General features: G+C 46.3%; 1 protein-coding gene across 2 annotated transcripts in view; it reads right to left on the reverse strand.

Moving 5' to 3' along the window:
• The window catches only part of LOC139622494 (spectrin beta chain, non-erythrocytic 1), a 101,829-nt gene that overhangs the window by 23,305 nt on the left and 58,706 nt on the right, over positions 1-19,818 (reverse strand). For both annotated transcript variants that reach the window (XM_071479820.1, XM_071479818.1), the window contains 23 exons: positions 16,264-16,437; positions 13,895-13,986; positions 13,594-13,674; positions 12,420-12,535; positions 11,823-11,935; positions 11,543-11,730; positions 7,457-7,574; positions 6,941-7,099; positions 6,651-6,746; positions 6,111-6,317; positions 5,812-5,965; positions 5,568-5,719; positions 5,238-5,456; positions 4,591-4,671; positions 4,209-4,415; positions 3,884-4,095; positions 3,402-3,539; positions 2,994-3,114; positions 2,694-2,909; positions 2,050-2,469; positions 1,298-1,500; positions 832-922; positions 579-725 (listed from right to left, as the gene is read on the reverse strand). In XM_071479820.1, the coding sequence (XP_071335921.1) occupies positions 579-725; positions 832-922; positions 1,298-1,500; positions 2,050-2,469; positions 2,694-2,909; positions 2,994-3,114; positions 3,402-3,539; positions 3,884-4,095; positions 4,209-4,415; positions 4,591-4,671; positions 5,238-5,456; positions 5,568-5,719; positions 5,812-5,965; positions 6,111-6,317; positions 6,651-6,746; positions 6,941-7,099; positions 7,457-7,574; positions 11,543-11,730; positions 11,823-11,935; positions 12,420-12,535; positions 13,594-13,674; positions 13,895-13,986; positions 16,264-16,437 (3,705 nt within the window). The remainder of the gene's footprint in view (positions 1-578; positions 726-831; positions 923-1,297; positions 1,501-2,049; positions 2,470-2,693; positions 2,910-2,993; positions 3,115-3,401; positions 3,540-3,883; positions 4,096-4,208; positions 4,416-4,590; positions 4,672-5,237; positions 5,457-5,567; positions 5,720-5,811; positions 5,966-6,110; positions 6,318-6,650; positions 6,747-6,940; positions 7,100-7,456; positions 7,575-11,542; positions 11,731-11,822; positions 11,936-12,419; positions 12,536-13,593; positions 13,675-13,894; positions 13,987-16,263; positions 16,438-19,818) is intronic.

Consider the following 19,818-nt stretch of genomic DNA (forward strand, 5'->3'; position numbering starts at 1 on the left):
TGAAGGACAGTATCTGTTTTTAATGCTCTGCTCTGATTAGTTCACTGAAGCTTGATGATTCTGACAGACATTCATCACTACGCAGCAAGAGATCAGGCCTCATTTCCTGAAGGAGTCTCAAGTCAAGATGATCGTGAAATCCCTCTTATGAACCTTCTTAAGCCTAAGAGGAGTTTCCCTAAAGCGTCTTAACTTAGACGATTTGAAATAGATAAACATGCATCAGAGCAAACTGAGAAGCCCCAGAACCTGCAGGAGGAACCAAAACCTGCATGTTTCATTTAAGGTTTCATTTCTAACGCTTCACTTTTATCATGAACCCTGATCTGCCTGTTCACGTCGTCCTCGTCCTCCTCTTCCTCTCCTCATATATCTATCTCTGCTTCCTAGATAAAGGCATCTTTTAAACTTTGAAGCAGCTCAGGGTGAAATTCATGAGCTCATTAAAGCACAGAAGATGTCACCACATTTCTTTGTAGGAAGCTTAAAATACTCAAACAAACTCATTTTCTCATGTTGTAGCAGAGAAAGATTCATTCCCTGTTTCCTCTGTGCTTCCCTCCTGTCCTCCCTCCTACCTTGTCGATCTTGTCCAGCCACTCCTTGTTGGACTGCAGCTCGGCCATGAAGGCCTGGTGTTTCAGCCACTTGCTGTGCAGGTTTCTGGCCTCGTCGTACGTCATGTCCTGGGCCGTCAGCATCTTCTCGTTGATCCACAGAGACAGCTGCAGACAAAAAAAACACACCAAATGATCTCAGCTTCTAACCACAAACACCAGCTCCTGCTCTCCACAGGGTTCTTGTTTTAAATCTGAATTATCTGAGGTTCACCTCCTGGCAGTCCTGCAGGAACTTCTGCAGGTCTCTGTTGTCCTTCAGCCTCATCAGCAGGTCACTGGCAGCAGCTCGGTTCTTCTTGTGTCTGTAGAACAAAAATCAACATGTTAGGAAGGTTTACCTGCAGGTGTCGGACATTTTCTAGATACAATAAAGCTTAAACTTTTCAGCCTGAGTCACTGAGCAGCTGATCTGCTGGGAGGTAATTAATGAGGGGCAGGAGAGTGTTAATGATTTAGTTCAGTCCAGTTACAAACATTACAGTCATTACAAACTGTCAGCAAACTAAGAAAATCAAGCAAATTTCACATATGAGAAGCTTTACTCTGTCAGTGTTTGGTGGAAGAGTTAATTAATTAAAATGTTCATTTTTCAATTTTCTGACAATAACTCTACAAAATAACTTTGGTCCAAACCAACTGCAGTAAACATATTCTCTGTCAAACTAACAGCAGCTCACCGTTGGTCGATGGAGTCCACCTTCTCCTGGATGCGTTCGGAGTTGATGTTGCCGTCAGCTACCAGGCGGCGGCCGGTGTCAACCACGCCGCTGATCTTCTCCTCGTTGGCGTCCATGGTGGTCATGAAATCTTCCTGCTTCTTGATGGCGGCCTCAGCCGCCTCCAGAGTGGTGGGCATCTCGGTGTGAGCCAGGACGTACTCCTGACAGAGAAACACAGGTCCATGTTAGTGTTAAAATGAAGAGGAATCAGTGAAGAAACACAGAGTCTGTATGAACATGTTGTTGTAATGAAGTCTTTCCACCACTTGATGGCAGCCTCTGGCAGCTCAGCCAACCACATCCTGCACCTCTACACTGGACACAGAGATGAAACTTACATCCATCTGACTCCTGTAGGTTAAAGCTGTGTAAACTGTCTCCTGGGATGCAGTTCCCTCAGTGACCTTTAAAGGTGCTGCAAGAAAACTCTGGTTGCATTGACTTTAATGGGAAAACCACATTTTCCTCAACATGTACATATGTGGTGGAGATGTGTTTGTAGTAACTGAGGGTTTTAATGTCTACGTCTGTGGAGGCTGCTGCTCGTCTTCCTCAGCTTCACACAGGCTCCATCACTGAACTGGGATTTTAACTGACAAACTCTTCACAAAGCAGGAAACATAAACTCCAGGATTGTCATGTACTTCAGGCCGTTTCCAGCGGTTCAGACCAAAGCTACGAGCGCGGGTGTGACGAGATCAGCGGTTTACCTGGTTGTTGAGGAAGGCCTCGGCCTGTTTGGTGTCCCTCAGGAACATCTGGTAAGCATGGGACTGCGACAGCAGGTTCTGCCGGTTCTCCCACATCTTGTGCAGCTCGTTCCAGCCGGTGTCGAGCGCCTGCAGCCGCTGTCGCAGGAACATGTACTGCGCGTCCGTCTGACCCTGCGTCACCATCTCGCCCATGTCCCTCATCTTCTGGTAGTCTTCCTCATAGTTGCGGATCTCATTCTTGATGCCCTCGTGCTGGGCCAGGAGCTTCTCGGCCTCGGCCAGCGTGTTGGGCATGTCCTCGGAGGCGATGGCCGTCTGCGTCCGCGACAGCCACGACTGGAAGTCGTCCAGTTCGCGCAGGAACTGCTGCAGCTTGCTGGCCTCGCCCAGGGACTCCTCCCGGTTCTTCATGGTGTCCTGTAAACAGAAGAGGAGTTTGTTTGATGACAGGATTCACACACGGCTTCGACTGCAACTTAATCAGTTTATTGTTTTGTATTTCTCTTCATTGTGTGACATAATCTAAGTTTCTGAAACTCAGCAGGAGTCCATCAGGGTTACCCTGAGATACTGAACACTGATCATTTGCTGTTGAAGTCAGGTGAAGACGCTCCTGATGTCATCCTGAGACGTCCTCGTACCTTCATCTCGTCCCAGACGCTGGTGATCTCAGCCAGACGTCCCTTGATGCCCTCAGACTGCTCCGTGTGCTCGGAGGCCAAACGGTCCGCCTCTTTTCCCAGGTCGCCCAGCTTGTCTTCGATGGCGGCCAGATCGCGCTCCATCCCCGTCAGCTTCCTCTGCAGAGCCATGACGCCGGCCAGGTCGTTCCCCAGCTCCTGGGTGGACTCGATCACCTGGAGGACAGAGAGCGAGTGAGGGGCGGTCAGAGTTCAGTCACTGAGGGGGGGGTCACAGTCCTGTAGGAGACCTGCGGGTACCTTGGTCTTCTCCTTGATCCAGGACTTTGTCTCGTTACACTCCAGGTGGTAGTTCTGAACGCCCAGAGCTGAGTTCAGACTGTCCTTCTTCTGGTCCACCAGGTCTCTGAACTGACTCCACCTGGACAGACGGACAGGGACACCATCAGCAACATACACTGACACCGACCAGCTACCTGCCTGGTGTGTTACCTGCACAATCACAGGTCAGCTTCCTGTTTAATTGGTTTGTTTACCTGATAACTCTCAGCTGATTTACCTGTTTATTACCTTATTTAACCTGGTTTGTCTCCATTTCATCTAAAGTTAGCTGCACATTTAATCCCAGTTATATCACACTGTTTGTTCCAGTCTGCTGTTTAATCCCAGTTTAACCAGTTTAAAGAACTTTAATCCCAGTTAGATTACCTGGTGTTGAGTTTGTCCTGCTGGGCTTTGATCTCCTTCTCACTGGGATGTCCGCTATGGATCAGTTGCCTGGCAACCTGGTTCACCACGGCGACCCGGGATGCCTGATTGTTCATCTCCGGCTCCAAACTCTCAAAGCTGGACAGAGAGAGTCACAGAGATTTACTGTTAAAGGAACACGGCACCATCACATCCTGAAACACTGTAAACTCCACACATTCTGCTGCCTTATCAAAACCTGCTGCCTACCTTACCCACAATTCAACTCCGACTCCAGTGACATCACTTGAGGATATTTATCAGACTTTCCCTTTAATGTTGTGTCTTCAGTAACTGGACACAGCTTTTGTCAAAATTAAAATTAACTCCAAAGTTTTTCTTCTTTACTCTTTAGTTGTTTTTACTGCAAATCACCTCCTGTTTTTAAAAGTCTGACAAAAACTAAAGGCCGTTTAGACTAAACCCTGCGGTCGGGTCCTCACCGGTGCTGGACCACCTCCAGGTCCTCCAGCTTCTCAGGGATCTCCATGCTGTTGAGCCACTGCTCCTTCTCGTCGATCCACACCTCACAGGCGTTGGCTTCGCTCAGCATCTTGTAGAGCGCCAGAGCGTCCTGCAGCGCCTGCTTCCTGAGCCGCGTCAGCTCTGCCACCTCCTTATAGCGCTCCTCGATGCCCGCCAGCCGGCTCTGAACCTGCAGACACACGACCAATAACAACCAGAGCCCGTCAGCGAGTCCAGAGCCTCCAGAAAAACCACAGGATGGACATGAGTTTACTTCCTGTGTGTGGTGTCCGTCGGTCTCACCTCCTCAGAGTCGGCCTTCTCAGGTGGCAGCGTGCGGGACTGTTCATGCAGAGCGTCGATGACGGGACGGTAGCTGCCGATCTCCTCGGCCACGTCTTTGTGCTTCTTCACCAGAGCCTGAGTGGAGAACTCGTCGTGGCCGACGTCGACGCTGGAGACGATCCGCAGCACGTCCAGCATCCATGTGTCGATGTCGTCAGCGTCAGCCTGCAGACAGAGGGTCAAGTTTTATATAATCAATAATCAACAATCAATAATCAGTCCAGGAACAGTCGTCTTTCTGCTTTAGGTGTCAGCATCTATCCTGCAGACCTTCCTTTTACCAGTGTCTTAATTTCAGTCATTTTGTACAAGAAATAAAAACGTGTGAAAATGTTTTCACCTGGAACTGGTGCTGGTTGCAGGCCTCCTCCAGACGAGCTTTACGGACGGCAGAGAGACGCTCCAGAGCCGCCCACTGCTCCTGCAGCACAGAGGAGGGGGAGGAAGAGGAAGAAGAGAGGTTTTAGATTCTGGGTGTTTGAGGAAGGATTTTTTTTCCTCAGTTTAGAGATTTTTCTTTGTTCCAACCACAGAAATGTTACAAAAGTAAAATCAAACAAACAAAGGAGGCGGGAACGTTTTCAGGTCATGTGACCAACATGCAGGTTTTTTATTGTTGCTGTTTACTGATCAAATATTGCATCTGTGAGCGTTTTCCTCCAACCACAACCAAAAGAGTGAAGAAATAACTGGTTGTATTGTGGTTTCCGAAGGTGAACAAAGAGCCACATGAACCACAGGATACATGACGTACTACAGCTGATTCCACAATTTCAAAATAAAAGCTGATGTAGTCAGTGGTAAATGACCTTGTTGAGAGTAACAGGTTCAAAAAACTCATCCCACAAAATACCAAGGACGAGATCTCAGTGTCCTCAGTTGTACAGACCCTGATAAGATGTTTTTATTGGTCAGCATCTGATACAGTGACTGTGTTACAGTAGAAACAGACTTGAAGTTGAAAGTCTCAGTGCAGGTGCAGCGTACCTGGATGTCTTGGTTTCGTTCTTTGATCTTGTCGGCTCCAAAGTGGTTGTTGGCCACCAGCTCGTCGCCCTGTTTGATGGTTTGCTGTAAATGAGCAGCTCGCCCACTCATCTCGTCTTCGAAGGCTTTGTGCTGACTCAGCAGTCGCACTGCGCCCGTCAGATCCTTCCCATAATCCTCGGATGACAGGATCTGCTCCTTCTCCCTGATCCATCCCTCCTACACACCACAGACACATCCAGGCCTCGGTTACATCACCTCAGAACAAACTCAGAGGCTGATCCTCAGACCCTCAACATAAATAATCATATCAGAATTAGTAAAAATAACCTCTTCAGCCATTTCCCAGAAGAACTTCCAGAGGCGACGGGACTCCTCGAGGCGAGCTCGCCGCTCGGCTGCGAGCTGGTTCAGCTCCTGGTAACAGAACTCCATGTGAGCGACTCGATCCATGATGATCTGTGGATCACAGGGCTTGTAACCTGAGGAGGAGGAAGAGGAGGAAGAGGAGAGAGATGATGACTGTCCTCATCTCTGCAAAATACAGATGCTCAAAAACATCTGTCTGTCTCACCTTCAGAGTCTCTGGCGAACTTCTGAGCGTTGCTGTTGACGTTTCGGACTCGGTCAGCCTGGATGCCGATGTCGGCCTCCACCAGAGCGTGTTTCTGCAGCAGGTCCTCCACACCCAGCAGGTGTTTCCCATAATCCTGAGAGAGCAGCAGCATCTGCAGGAGAGACACCAGGGTCAGAGGTCAGACCATCTTCTTCTTACTTAATCACACACAGGTTCATTTTGAGACAGCTTCTTCAGTGGATTTTACTGGATAATGTTCTCAGGAAATTATTCGGGGTCACGCCCCCCCTCAGTACCTTCATCTCGTCCATCCAGTCCATGATGTAGAGCATCTCCTGGAAGACTCTCTGCAGGCCCAGGTTCAGCTCCAGTCTCAGTCTGCGGGCCTTCAGCAGCTCCAGCAGGTACTCCCACAGCCGGATCACGTTGTCCTTCCTGGCCGTGATGCGTTTGATGTCATGGTAACTCTCCGCCTCCAGCTCCTTTGCCACGGCAACCACCGCCTGCACCAGTGAGAGGGAGGAAGAGAACAGTTGGATGGAGGGAGGGAGGTACAACAAAAGACAGATTTCACTTTAGGAAACAGATTTTAGTGTTTCCAAACAGGGTTCAGATCCAGGAAATAGTCTGCACCCGTCTCAAGATTTAAACCAACTCTTTCAACATTTCACATCATTCTATCATCATGTTCATCCATCGCCTCAAAGTTCAGACCAATCCCATCATGGTTTAATCAGGTTTGACCCATCCTGTCCAGACTTCAGTGTACAATCAATGTCTGTGCCTATTTAATCAAAGAGTCTAATCCTGGGTTTGAGCCTGAACACATCACTGACCTGAACTCGCTCCTCGTAGGCTGCGATGTCTGTTTCTATGGCCTCATGTTTCTTAGTGGCAGCTTCAACGGCCTGAAGGTCGAAGCCAAAGTTATCCTGGAGGAGGACAGAGGAAAGGAAACAAGGAGAGGACAGAGGAAAGGAAACAAGGAGAGGAGATGAACATGTTGATTTATCTGTTAGAAATAAGAATCTGTGTGAATCTGGTTCGACACATATTTTAGCGCGTGAAGTTTATTTGGTTAAAAATAGAGTTGAATGTGACAACATGCCAAAAACACGCCTGTTACCTGGGAGACCAGCCTCTGGTTCTCACTCAGCCACGTCTCCCTCATGGCGGCTTTGCGGTCGAAGCGTCTGGCGAGCTGCTCCAGCTTCTCCTGACGAATAAGCTCCGTCCTCAGGGCCAGCTCCCGCTCGTGCTCCGCCTTCTCCAGACGCTCCCACGCCTAAAACAAACACACATGCACAAGCGATACACACAATATCAACAAAACAGCAACACAAACAACGGATTAATGTTTCCTCTCCACACATCGATCAATAATCAATTCATCAGTTTAGTTTTAAAGGATTTTAATGGATGGATATTACTATTATTAATTATTATCTTTTAATTTGACTAATTCTTACATAACTTTGACATTACTGATGAATAATAATAAGTCTTTTTGTCTTTTTGTTTGATTTTAACTATCTCTCCATGCGGTGTTGAAATTAACATAAAAATCCAGAGTCAATCAAACATTTGTAACATCTGTAGTCACATGGTCAGTGACTGATGACATCAGAGCAGGTGTAGTCACCTTGTTGATGTCAGAGATGAGTTTGCCCTCTCGGGGGGTGTAGACTTTCTGGTTGTTGGCTCTCATCTTACTCTGGATGGTGAACAGAAGAACCTCCAGGTTTCCTTTCTCTGTGAACCTACACACACACAGACACATGACAAACACACAATCAGAGAGTCAACAGGTGTGTAAGCATCACACAGCGTCACTGTGTTAAGAAGTAACTGCAGCCACGCCCCAAGCCTCACCCACCTGGACCCACCATCCAACCTTGCAGGATTTGGTTTCTCTGAGTGTTTACCTGAAATCTGCTGTATTTTTATTGGATCACTCAGAAAACAGTCAGCCAATCAGAACAGAGGCTCAGATCCTCTCTTCTGATTGGCTGACTGACCTGTTGTTACTAGAGCTCCAGAGAGAAGCCTGAGAGAGGAGATGCAAAACTTGTGTTTGTGTTTATTTGGTTTTAATGTTTCATCCTGATGAACTTCAGATTAGTTCAACATTTCTTGAACCTTGGAGAAGTGACTCCCCAGGTCAGATGTTTACATCGTGTTTACTTCACTGTATCAGTGTGAAGTGTGTTGTTTCTTCATTAGTGGATTCAGAACATGACACTGTGTGGGTCTCTTCGCTGAGATAATTAAACACACTCGTGTCACACAGCAGAGATTTTTCTCTAATTAACAACTTGTTAATTAGACTCCGGCTCATTTCTCAGGTCTCATCAGCTGAATTATCTGTTGGCTGCTCCTGTTTGCACTGAACACATGGATGTTCAGACACCTGTCACTGTGTCACTGTGATGTGTGTGGAGCTCTTTCACCAGAGAAGAGCTCATTAATATCAGAGAAACAACTCCAGTGGATTTTTTTCCTACTTTTCTCGACTCATCTGTGGGATTATTGGACATTTTGGTCAGAGGTGCACTGACCGTTGCTCTCGCAGTGAAACGCCGGAGGAGAGGAAAACGTGCCGGTGCGCTTGCGCGTCTCCGCCGGCGCGCACTCCGCACACCTCTCCCAGGTATCTTTCTCTCCAACGTGCGTTCACTGCCCAACAAACTGGATGAACTTCAGCTACTGGTGCAGAAGAACAGAGACTTTTCCTCATCTGCCGTTCTGTGCTTCACGGAGACGTGGCTGTGTGGATCGATTCCGGACTCTGCGCTGGAGCTGGCCGGCTTCCAACTCTTCAGAGCGGATCGCGACACAGAGCTGTCCGGCAAAACCAAAGGTGGAGGAATCTGCTTTTATGCAAACAGTGGCTGGTGCAAAGACGTGACAGTGATCCTGCAGCACTGTTCTCCTGACCTGGAGACTTTCATCATAAACTGCAGGCCCTTCTACTCCCCCCGTGAGTTCACCTCAATCATCCTGGTCGGTGTTTACATCCCACCACAGGCAAACGTGCAGGAGGCACAGCGGGCGCTCGCAGACCAGATACTGTGTGTGGAGCGGACCAACCCGGACTCCGTAGTTATTGTCCTTGGTGACTTTAACAAAGGTGACCTCAGTCATGAACTGCCCAAATACAGACAGTTTGTTAATTGCCCGACCAGAGAGGGGAACACTCTGGACCACTGTTACACCACAATCAGTGGTGCTTATCACGCCGTCCCCCGGGCTGCACTGGGCCACTCTGACCATGTCATGGTCCACCTGATTCCCACATACAGGCAGAAACTAAAACTGTGTAAACCTGTTGCGAGGACATCGAAGCAGTGGAGCAGTGAAGCCATAGAGGATCTGCGGGCATGTTTGAACTGCACTGACTGGGAGGTGTTCAGGACTGCTTCCAACAGTCTGGATGAGTTCACAGAGGCTGTGACGTCATACATCAGCTTCTGTGAGGACTGCTGTATCCCATCATGCACCAGGGTGAGTTATAACAATGACAAACCCTGGTTCACAGCTAAGCTCAGTCAGCTCAGGAGGCAAAAGGAGGAAGCTTTCAGGAGTGGGGACAGGGACAAGTTTAAAGAGTCCAAGTACAGGTTTAGCAAGGCGGTGAGAGAAGCTAAACGACTGTACTCTGAGAAACTTCAGCTCCAGTTCTCAGCCAATGACTCTGCTTCTGTCTGGAAAGGGCTCAGACAGATCACTAACTACAAACCTAAACCCCCCCACTCCACTAACGACTTCCGTCTGGCCAACGATCTGAATGAGTTCTACTGCCGCTTTGAAAGACAGTGGGACAAGCCTGACACTAACCTCCACATCAGAGCCACATCAGAACCCCCCTCCTCCCCTACCAAAGGAACGTCTCTCTCTATCCTGGAGAGAGATGTCAACAGGCTTTTTAAGAAGCAGAACCCCCGCAAAGCAGCCGGTCCTGACTCTCCATCATCCCTGAAGCACTGTGCTGATCAGCTGTCTCCAGTGTTCACGGACATCTTCAACACCTCACTGGAGACCTGCCACGTGCCAGCCTGCTTCAAATCCTCCACCATCATCCCCGTCCCCAAAAAACCAAGGCCCACAGGACTAAATGACTACAGACCCATTGCCCTGACCTCTGTGGTCATGAAATCATTTGAGCGCCTTGTCCTGTCCCATCTCAAATCCATCACTGACCCACTCCTGGACCCCCTGCAGTTCGCCTACAGAGCCAACAGGTCTGTAGACGACGCCGTCAACATGGCTCTCCACTTCATCCTCCAGCACCTGGACTCCTCAGGGACCTATGCCAGGATCCTGTTTGTGGACTTCAGCTCTGCCTTCAACACCATCATCCCGGCTCTGCTGCAGGACAAGCTCTCCCAGCTGAGCGTGCCTGACTCCACCTGCAGGTGGATCACCGACTTCCTGTCTGACAGGAGGCAGCACGTGAAGCTAGGAAAGCACGTGTCTGACTCCCAGACCATCAGCACTGGATCCCCACAAGGCTGCGTTCTTTCTCCTCTGCTCTTCTCCCTGTACACCAACACCTGCACCTCCAGCCATCAGTCTGTCAAGCTCCTGAAGTTTGCAGACGACACCACTCTCATTGGACTCATCTCTGATGGCGATGAGTCTGCCTACAGGTGGGAGACTGAGCGTCTGGTGACCTGGTGCAGGCAGAACAACCTAGAGCTAAACGCTCTGAAGACAGTGGAAATGATAGTGGACTTCAGGAAGAGCCCAGCCCCACCCACCCCCATCTCCCTGTGTGACTCCCCCGTGGCTACCGTGGAGCATTTTCGCTTCTTGGGAACCACCATCACAGAGGATCTCAAATGGGAGCTAAACATCAGCTCCCTCATCAAAAAAGCTCAGCAGAGGATGTATTTCCTGAGGCAATTGAAGAAGTTCAACCTGCCAAGGACTATGATGGTGAACTTCTACACCTCCATCATTGAGTCCATCCTCACCTCCTCCATCACCATCTGGTACGCTGCTGCCACGGAGAGGGACAATAACAGACTGCAGCGTATCATCCACTCTGCTGAGAGGGTGATCGGCTGCAATCTTCCGTCCCTCCAGGACCTGTACGCCTCAAGGACTCTGAGGCGTGCAGGGAAGATTGTAGCTGACTCCTCCCACCCTGGACACAAACTCTTTGAGACACTCCCCTCTGGCAGGAGGCTGCGGTCCTTCAGGACCAAAACCTCTCGCCACAAAAATAGCTTCTTCCCATCTGCTATTAGCCTCATCAACAAGGCTAGAGAGCCCCACTGTTGCTGATCAATTGCACCAATCACCAGAAAAAATTCCTTGTATGTGAAAACATACTTGGCAATAAAACTGATTCTGATTCTGATTCTGATTCTGATTCTGATTCTGAGGGAAACTTTAAAATGTGATTATTCTCAGGCAGGTTCTGAAAATACATGGAGCGATTTTCTCTCTGTTTTCTAAGCAGGTTTATGAGCGACTATAAGTGATGGACCTCGGATGTAGTGATGTCCTCTGAGAGCAGACGTCACACTGAATCTAAACGTGTGTGTGTTGTGTGTGTGTGTTCAGATTTGACCAAGTTATGACTTTGAGAAGTTGTTTTAAAGTGCTTTAACTTCTTCCACCTGCTGATGGCGTTGATATTAACTACCATCATGCACCTCGCCTCACCACAGACCTGTGGAAAAATCTGGTGCAGTTTAAAGTTTTCAGAGCGTTTACTGACTTTGGTGGTTTCTCCACGGTGCGGTACGTGTTGAAGGCCTGCAGCTGCTGCTGGACTCCCACCAGAGAGTTGGCGAACTTCCTGTTGTTGAGGATGATGATGGTCTGCTCGATCCACTCCAGCAGGTCGGACGCCAGAGACTCGTACTTCTCAATCATCTTCTCCGTCTCGATGGCGTTGTCCAGAACCTGGACGACACACGACACAAAGGGACCGCGTTTAAAAAAAACAAAACAACAACAGGATGGTTCTTTAATGTCGGAGGGAGTCAGAGGATCACCTTCCCGATCCTCTTCCCCTCCACCTTCAGAGCCTTCATCTTGGAGAAGTAGTGGTAGTAGGTCACGACGTAGGTGATGATGGACTTCTCATCTGGGTGGTCCACACTGATGTCTGCGCACACACGCACGCACACACACACACACACACACACACACACACACACACACACACACATTAAATAATCATACATATCACTGATTTTGATTGCGTGTGTGTGTCTGTATGTGTGTGTGCGTGTGTGTGTGTGTATGCATGTGTGTGTGCGCGTGTGTGTGTGCGTGTGTGTGTGTGTGTGTGTGTGTGTGTGTACTTGTACTTGCTACATAGTAAGGACCAAAAAAAGTATTTTACTAACAGAGTGAGGACATTTTGGGAAAGTGAGGACATTTTGGCCGGTCCTCACTTTTTGAGACACCTTCAAATCACATGTTGAGGGTTAAGACTTGGTTTTAGAGTTATGGTTAGAATTAGGTTTAGGTTAAGGTTAGGGTCAGGGTCAGGGTTAGTGTGTGTGTGTGTGTGTGTGTGTGTGTGTGTGTGTGTGTGTGTGTGTGTGTGTGTGTGTGTGTGTGTGTGTGTGTGTGTCCTCTCTCACCCTCGGGGTCCAGCAGCTTGGTGAGGCCCAGGTGTTGCTCGGCCAGGTTGAAGGCGTTCTGCAGGTTGTAGTGAGCGTTTGATTTCTTCAGCTTATCAAAGTCGATCAGGTCTGGTCTGAAGACAACAAACAAACAAACAAACAAACAAACAAACAGGAGAAGGTTAACCAGGATGAAAAACACCGAAGTCCAGTCAACAAAAATTTATTTTAACTTTACAATATTTATTTTTTTACTCATCTTGAGTAAAATATTTTCTCTCCAGCTCATGTTTCCCAGTTTGAATTAGTTTTCATTTCTTGCCCTCTGGGGTCAGAACAAACACCGTCTCATCTGGCAGCTGTGATCTTTGACCTCATAATGTTGGCCATCTCAGAGTAAAAGCCGTGCAGAGGGGGGACGTGGATGAATGTGACTGACTGTGATGATCAGAGTTTCAGGAAACGGAGACTGAATGAACATCAGCTCCATTCAGTTCAATCAGCGTAAAGAAATATGTACAGAGTTAATGTCAGAGGTTTGAGGTTGAGTCTGCTGACGGGTCAGCTGAGACGGTCGGGAAAGAAACGACAGAGCGAGCAGTGTGGAGGAGGAGGAGGAGGAGTCACTGTTACTTTCATCATTTATTAAATCTTATTCTCGTCTCTGAGAAAAAGAAACAGTTCATGAAGCCTGAAGAAGCCTGAGCTCTGTTCATCTGTTGATCTCCGTCACTTTGTCGACTGTTTTCACTGTGTGAACTTTTACTGAAGACGAACCAAAGATGTTTAATCTGTTTGTGTCTCTCTCTGATCAAACTGTCTGTGCTGATAAATCTGATTTTCATTTTATATTTTACCATCTGCTGCTCTAAACTGGAAGATTTTAAAACACAGACTATCAGGAGCCTGAATGTGCAGCTTTTCAGAGTTTCAGTGTTAAAAATGAGAATGACTTTTTAAAACCTTTTTAACAACAAAACATTAATTTAATACCTTTTCATATTTATACTCAGCAGAGGAGGAAGAAAGACCTAAAATTATTTATGAAGTACATGAATTTATGTCAGTTATAGAACATTTTTCTCTGTACTTCACTGATGTTTCCTACTCATTTAATGAATAATTAATGTGACCTGGACCCATGGATGGATTAATGAATGAGTTCAGGTGTGCGATGAGTTCAGGTTCCCACCTGTGTTTGTGGATGAGAGCGTTGAAGGCCATCCCGTCTCTCCAGCTGGTGGTGAAGTTGTGGATGTTGACGTTTGGATACCTGGACAGGAAGAGGAAATCACAGCTCGTCAGACAGTGCACCGTTTTTTAATGGTCACATGACATCACTTTCATTTAGTGATGTCAGTGTGATTAAACTGATGGGACCAGCAGCCTGTCGGCCTCCACCAGCCTTTTACTGGGTCAGATTTAGATTCTAGTGGAAATCCAACGGGGACGGGAGGCGCCAGGGCTGATGGGAAATGTAGTCTGAGTCTCACCCTGCAGTCTTCATCTGACACCAGAGCAGCAGAGCGTCTTTAGCCGACTTCTTCTCCTTGTTGTCCTCCGTCTCCACACTGATGTCCTGGATCTGAGACACACACACAGACACACACAGACACACACACACACACACACACACACACACACACACACACACACACACACAGTATCAGATGAATGTTCAGTTTGTGTTTAGTGATTGTTATGACTTAAATGAAATATGAACTGTACCTGAAAACATCAGGAGCAACAAAGTTCACTCAGAGATTAAACAAATTAAATGGCTCTGAAAATTTCCCAACTTGCTGCTTTTGTCCAATTTTCCCCAAAGACCTTGAACTTAGCATTACACCTTAGCCCACAGAACAAACCAACACACAAGACTTTTCTATGAATCCAAAATGAGAGATGCACCACACACACACACACACAACCTAAAACAACCAGCTGAAGAAAGTGAAGATCAACCAGGACGTCCTCGCTTTGCACAAATGTCCTCACTGTCACTCTCACAAACACACACATCTGACCTTCCATACTTGTGAGGACATTCCCTAATGTAAGATGTTCCCTAAAACCTCACACCAACCTTAATGTAGATCTCATCAAACCCTCAACCACTGACTCTGAGCCCTTACATGATGATTTGAAGACCAGAAATCACCTCACTTTCCAAAACTGTCCATGCTTTCTCAAATATGTCTCCTCTATCCAGAAATGTCCAAACTTTCTAAAGAGACTGGTCCTCACTTCCCAACATGTCCTCAGTTACTAAAACTGTCCAAATGTCTACTCACATTTTAAAACTGTCCAAACTAAGTCTCTCGTCCTGAGAAACAGAAAAACAAAGTCTCATCTCACCTTCACTGACATCGATCAGCTTCTGTCTGACAGAAGCGTGAAACACAACTGAGCCACAAACCAGCCACATCAACACCACCCACACACACACACACACCCACACACACACACACACACACACACACACACACGTCCGTCTGTCACTCGGCTCCATTTCACCCTCGCTCCTCCGTCGCAGGATTTAAAACCACTAAAAACACTTTTTTAATCCTCACGGCTTAAGAACATCTAAATCCTTTTCACCCATTTTCCCGACTGTTCACTGTCCCTACTGATGACCTCATCATCCAGAGACACGACAACCCCATCAACAGACAGTTAGTCATGTTAGGAGTGAAGAAGCTCAGGACTGATTGTTGAGGTGAAGGAAATGTTCAGTCTTTTCACTGACGACTCTGAATCTTTGGGTAAATTATTCAAGACTCAGCAACGTGTCAAACCTTTAGGATTAGAAGTGATTTTACTTTATTAAAACTCTGCTCTCATATCTGCAGAAATAACTTTATCTTTAATTAAAAATGAAAATGAATCATCATAATAAAGATTAACATCTTGCTCCAACTCAGCTTTAGAAGCTGTAGTTTAGTTAAACTTTACACCAAAAACTGTAACTAAAATTTTGTGCAGCTGCATTTACGTCACTGTGGATCCCAGAAATAACTGGCTGAAAAAGATGGTTGACACTCACTTGATTAATCTAAGAATTTCAGCTCACAAACTGATTATATTTCAACTTTTTTGCCTCCCTTTAGAATGAGCAACTCATTTCATCATGAACTGTCCATATGTGTTTTATTAATGTTCGGATCCAAAATAGTGAATCCACATTTATTTGGGTCATTTTAATCCCACCAAACTGAACTCATTTATCCCATTTAGGGATGCAAAATATCCAGACAGAATGAACTAATTTTACTTATGTGGGGATTCAATAGTTGTTGTCAGTATCATCCAGAACAACAATGTAATATGAGGTATAATATTATTTGGGGAGGTAAAATCAAACCGTTACTAATTCATGGTATGTAAGAGGTTCTGATGGGACACACAAAAATCACAGCTTGTTTGTATATTTGTGTGATTCTGTTGCTTGGATGTTGAAAGTAATGTCGCTTTTGAGATATTTGATTTGAATGGGATGCAAAATAGTAACAACAAACAATAACTACAGGTGAAGGATAATGGCTCAGTGGGGCCCCCTCAATTTGAATATGTGATTATATGCATTTTATTAATTCAGGGATGCAAAAGAGCACTTAACAACACAGAGTCCCTGAGGAGGCCACACTGGTAGATTTAATATCCACAGCGGATTCAGCGAAGTTTTTGGGATGCAAAATAGTGAATGGGGATGTTGGCCCCCGGTGGCTAATTTAGCCAACTTCAATCTGGACATGACGAGGCTCATTAATGACCAACCTGACCCACATCAGCTGTGCTGTCTTCTGATGCCTGAATAAGTTCATGTCCTCTCGGGATGCAAACTTGCACGGCGGCCTCTTACCTGGAAGCGGAGGATGATGGTCCAGATGAGGCCCAGGGTGAGGCGGTGGTTTCCGTCCACGATGTCGTGGGAGCCCATGTTCTCCAGGTGAACCCTCTGCTCCTTCAGGAACTGCAGAGCCTTGTCCACGTTCTCCAGACAGTGGATCCGCATCCGGCCCTTGGTGGGTTTGGGCTGAAACACAAACAGAACTCAGGTTATTTACAACCGTTGAAAGCCAGGAACCGTGAAGAGCTTCATGCTGCCACATAAACATGAGGAGGAAGTAGAAGAAGAAGTAGAAGAAGAAGAAGAGGAGGAGGAGGAGGAGGAGGAGGAGGAGGAGGAGGAGGACAGCTGCAGTCACAGCTGACCGGCTTCAAAACTCTCACTTTTTGTTTTGATATTTTTTTTTTTGAGTGAAAGTCTCATTATGATGAAGAACAACTTTTACTGGACTGTGTTTATATGAATCATATTCTCCTCCCAAAACAGGAAACTACTGTTAATATTTAAAACAACAAATATCTGAAAAAACAATAAGTTATAGACACATTCAACAAAACTGTGGTTCTGAGTCAAATGTTACTGCACAATGAAATAGAAGAGCTTGAGTTAAGAGCTTTACTGTTACTGAGCATTAATTTAAAGGAGGAAAGAGTCAATTAAACTGGGGTCATGACCCTGATGAAGGTCAGGAGCTGAAACCTGTTGGTCCAACAATAAAGTTGTTGTGTTGCTGGAGTTTTGATTTACAACAATCAAACCTTCAGAGATCGTGAATAGAATCAGACATTTTCATCCATTAGATCAGGATCTACAGAGCTGACAGTCATCGATGGGATCTGTGGAGTTTCAGTTCTACAGCTCAGCTCACCAGCTGTTCGACGTCTGTAATAAACTGATTCTGAGTCTGTATTCATCTCATCTCCACTTTCATTTCTTCACTTTGTCTCATGTTGATTTTATTTTGCTGAGAGAAGAGAGAAGAAGCTGTGACGGTGAGGTAACAGGTGTGTGAGGCTGCTGTGAATGAACAGGGTCAGATATCATCACAGTGGATTTAGAGCTTTGATAATCTGCTTCACTGTAGAGTCAGAGTGAAGTCTGACGGCTCGGCTGCTACACAACGACGACAACAACAACAATGACAACAACAACAACAACAAAAACAAAAACAACAACAACAACAGTAAGTCAGCAGAAGGTGAATGTGACAGTGGGAACCACCATCATTTCCTCTGCACAAAGAAACAAAATCAGTTGAATCAACATTGTCAGTTTTAAGCTGTTGAGGAAATGCATTTAATAAAAAAAAACAGAAGAGGTTAAAAAGCCACAGTAATAATCTGACCAACTGTGTCTGTTTATCTCCACTTTTCTTTTTTGCCTCTGCATCAGAAAATGAATCAGTGATTAATTAAAGCTTTTTAATTGCCTTAATTAACAGTTTTAAATTGACTCTTAAAGACTCTTCCTCTTCCTCATTAGAACATTAAAGGTCCAAACAGTCTGAGGGGAAATGTCCATGTGTGTTTTCATGATAAAGCAGGTTTAGGTTCAAATATAATTAAAACAAAACAGAGTAATAATAAATAACTACAATAAAATAAATGAGTGAGCGTCCACACCACATGTTCTCCATCCACACTTCACCCAGGACCTGGTCCAACAACAACACTGCTGTCTTTGCTTTCCCTCACACAGACACACAAACAGCAGCCGGAGAGAAGTTCCTCTGGTGACTCAGGGTCTGGACTCAGACCAGAGATAAACCCACACAGAGCTCAGTGTTGGTGGCTAATGGTGGTGATAATGACTTTACCTCCATCAACAGTGTGCTGCTGCTCTGAGGCGGGAATTTCCAGCAGGGCCGGGGGGGGGGGGGGGGGCAACCTCAACACCCCCTGTTCAGATCTGCCACTGCAGTGAACCCAAACTTTAAGAAGACGTCTGGTGATGTCTTGTATATTTTTATTATTATAAATGAATCCCATGAAAACTCCTCCATGTCTCCTACAGCCTGATGTCTCCGACTCCTCTGAGCCTCACAGCTCCCGTCACTGGTCACATGATCCTTCATCACCGTGAACACACACTGTAGTTTATCTAACCACACACACACACACACACACACACACACACACACACACACACACACACACACACACACACACACACCTGCTGCCCAAAATACTCACTACAGCACCAAATGTGTTTTAATCCGCCGCTGAAAATAGTCCCCAACAAATGCACCATGACTTCTGTTTGACAGAGGTGGAAAGTCAATAAGACAAATATGAGGTACTTTACTTTAATATTTCTATTTCATTCCACTTTATACTTCTACTGTGGAATACTGTATTGTTACTGCAGTACTGTGCAGTACTGTGCAGTACAGTTGTTTAACAGCTGTAGTGACTCTGCAGATTAAGATTTTACACACAAACCATATGGTGAGATTATAACCTGATGCATTGTTACAGATTTAAGCTCCAGGCTCAGTGTCTGAATACAGGCTGTGTGCATTTCTCTGTGGACTGAGGCTTTGATACTTTCACAGTATTAATATAGAACCTAGACCTGCTTTATAATCACAAACACATGGACATCTACCTTCAGATCTCCTCTGTTACACCTGAATGAGAAGCTGGAGGAAACTCTGCTGTTTTAAGGTGGACTGATCCTTGACATGCTCAGCCTCCTCAGTGTGGAAACAGCCGCTCGCTCTCAGATTCTTCTGCTGTGTCTGAAGGCGTTTTGGCTCCATGTAAACCCTCAGAGTTACTCAATGACTTCTTTCACAACTCTTACACCCCCCCACTCTGTCCCCCACTGTTATTCCCTCCATCCATCCAGCTCCTTCACTATCAGTCTGCTTCACTGCTTTTTACTTCAGTCTCTCTCTCTGTTCGTCCTCTCCTCACTTCCTGTATGAGGGTTATACTTTATATTTTATGTTATTTTATTTTGATGAATGTAAAACAATCAGAGGACAGAGTAAACTCTGTTTCCTGTCTGACTGTGTGGTTGTGTTTTCTCTCTGTGTGTGTTTGACAGGTTGTGAAAAGGCCGGATGACAGAAGAGTCCAGAGCCGGACAGATGGCCAAGAAGAAGAAGAAGAAGAAGAAGAAGAGAGAAGAGAGTTTGGCTCGTCGCACTGGAAGTCACAAGGGGGGGTGGGGGTGGGGGGGTCGGGGGTTACACTGGGACACACTGACTGAGTTTAAATGTCTCAGTTCGACTGTGAGAGTGTGTGTGAGACACAAAGGGCAGCAAGTCCAACAGTATATATAGTTATATATTCCCGTTGCCATGGAGACAGGAGGCTGGCAGTAACTGTATCTCGGCCTGGTCATCCGTCTATCACGAAACACACACACACACACACACACACACACACACACACACACACACACACACACACACACACACACACCTGTATTGTGTAGTGCATGTGTTGTGTTACTGTTGTACATTTCACATGTGTTGTGATGAAGTGCAGTGAGACTCAGGTGTATTTATATCAGAGGCATCACAGGTGAGTCCAGGCCGACCTGAACCACCGCCAACGC

This window comes from Trachinotus anak, unplaced genomic scaffold, assembly GCF_046630095.1.
Source record: "Trachinotus anak isolate AG129_WGS33_773 ecotype Australia unplaced genomic scaffold, CSIRO_AGI_Tana_v1 ptg000007l, whole genome shotgun sequence".
NCBI classification, from domain to species: domain Eukaryota; kingdom Metazoa; phylum Chordata; class Actinopteri; order Carangiformes; family Carangidae; genus Trachinotus; species Trachinotus anak.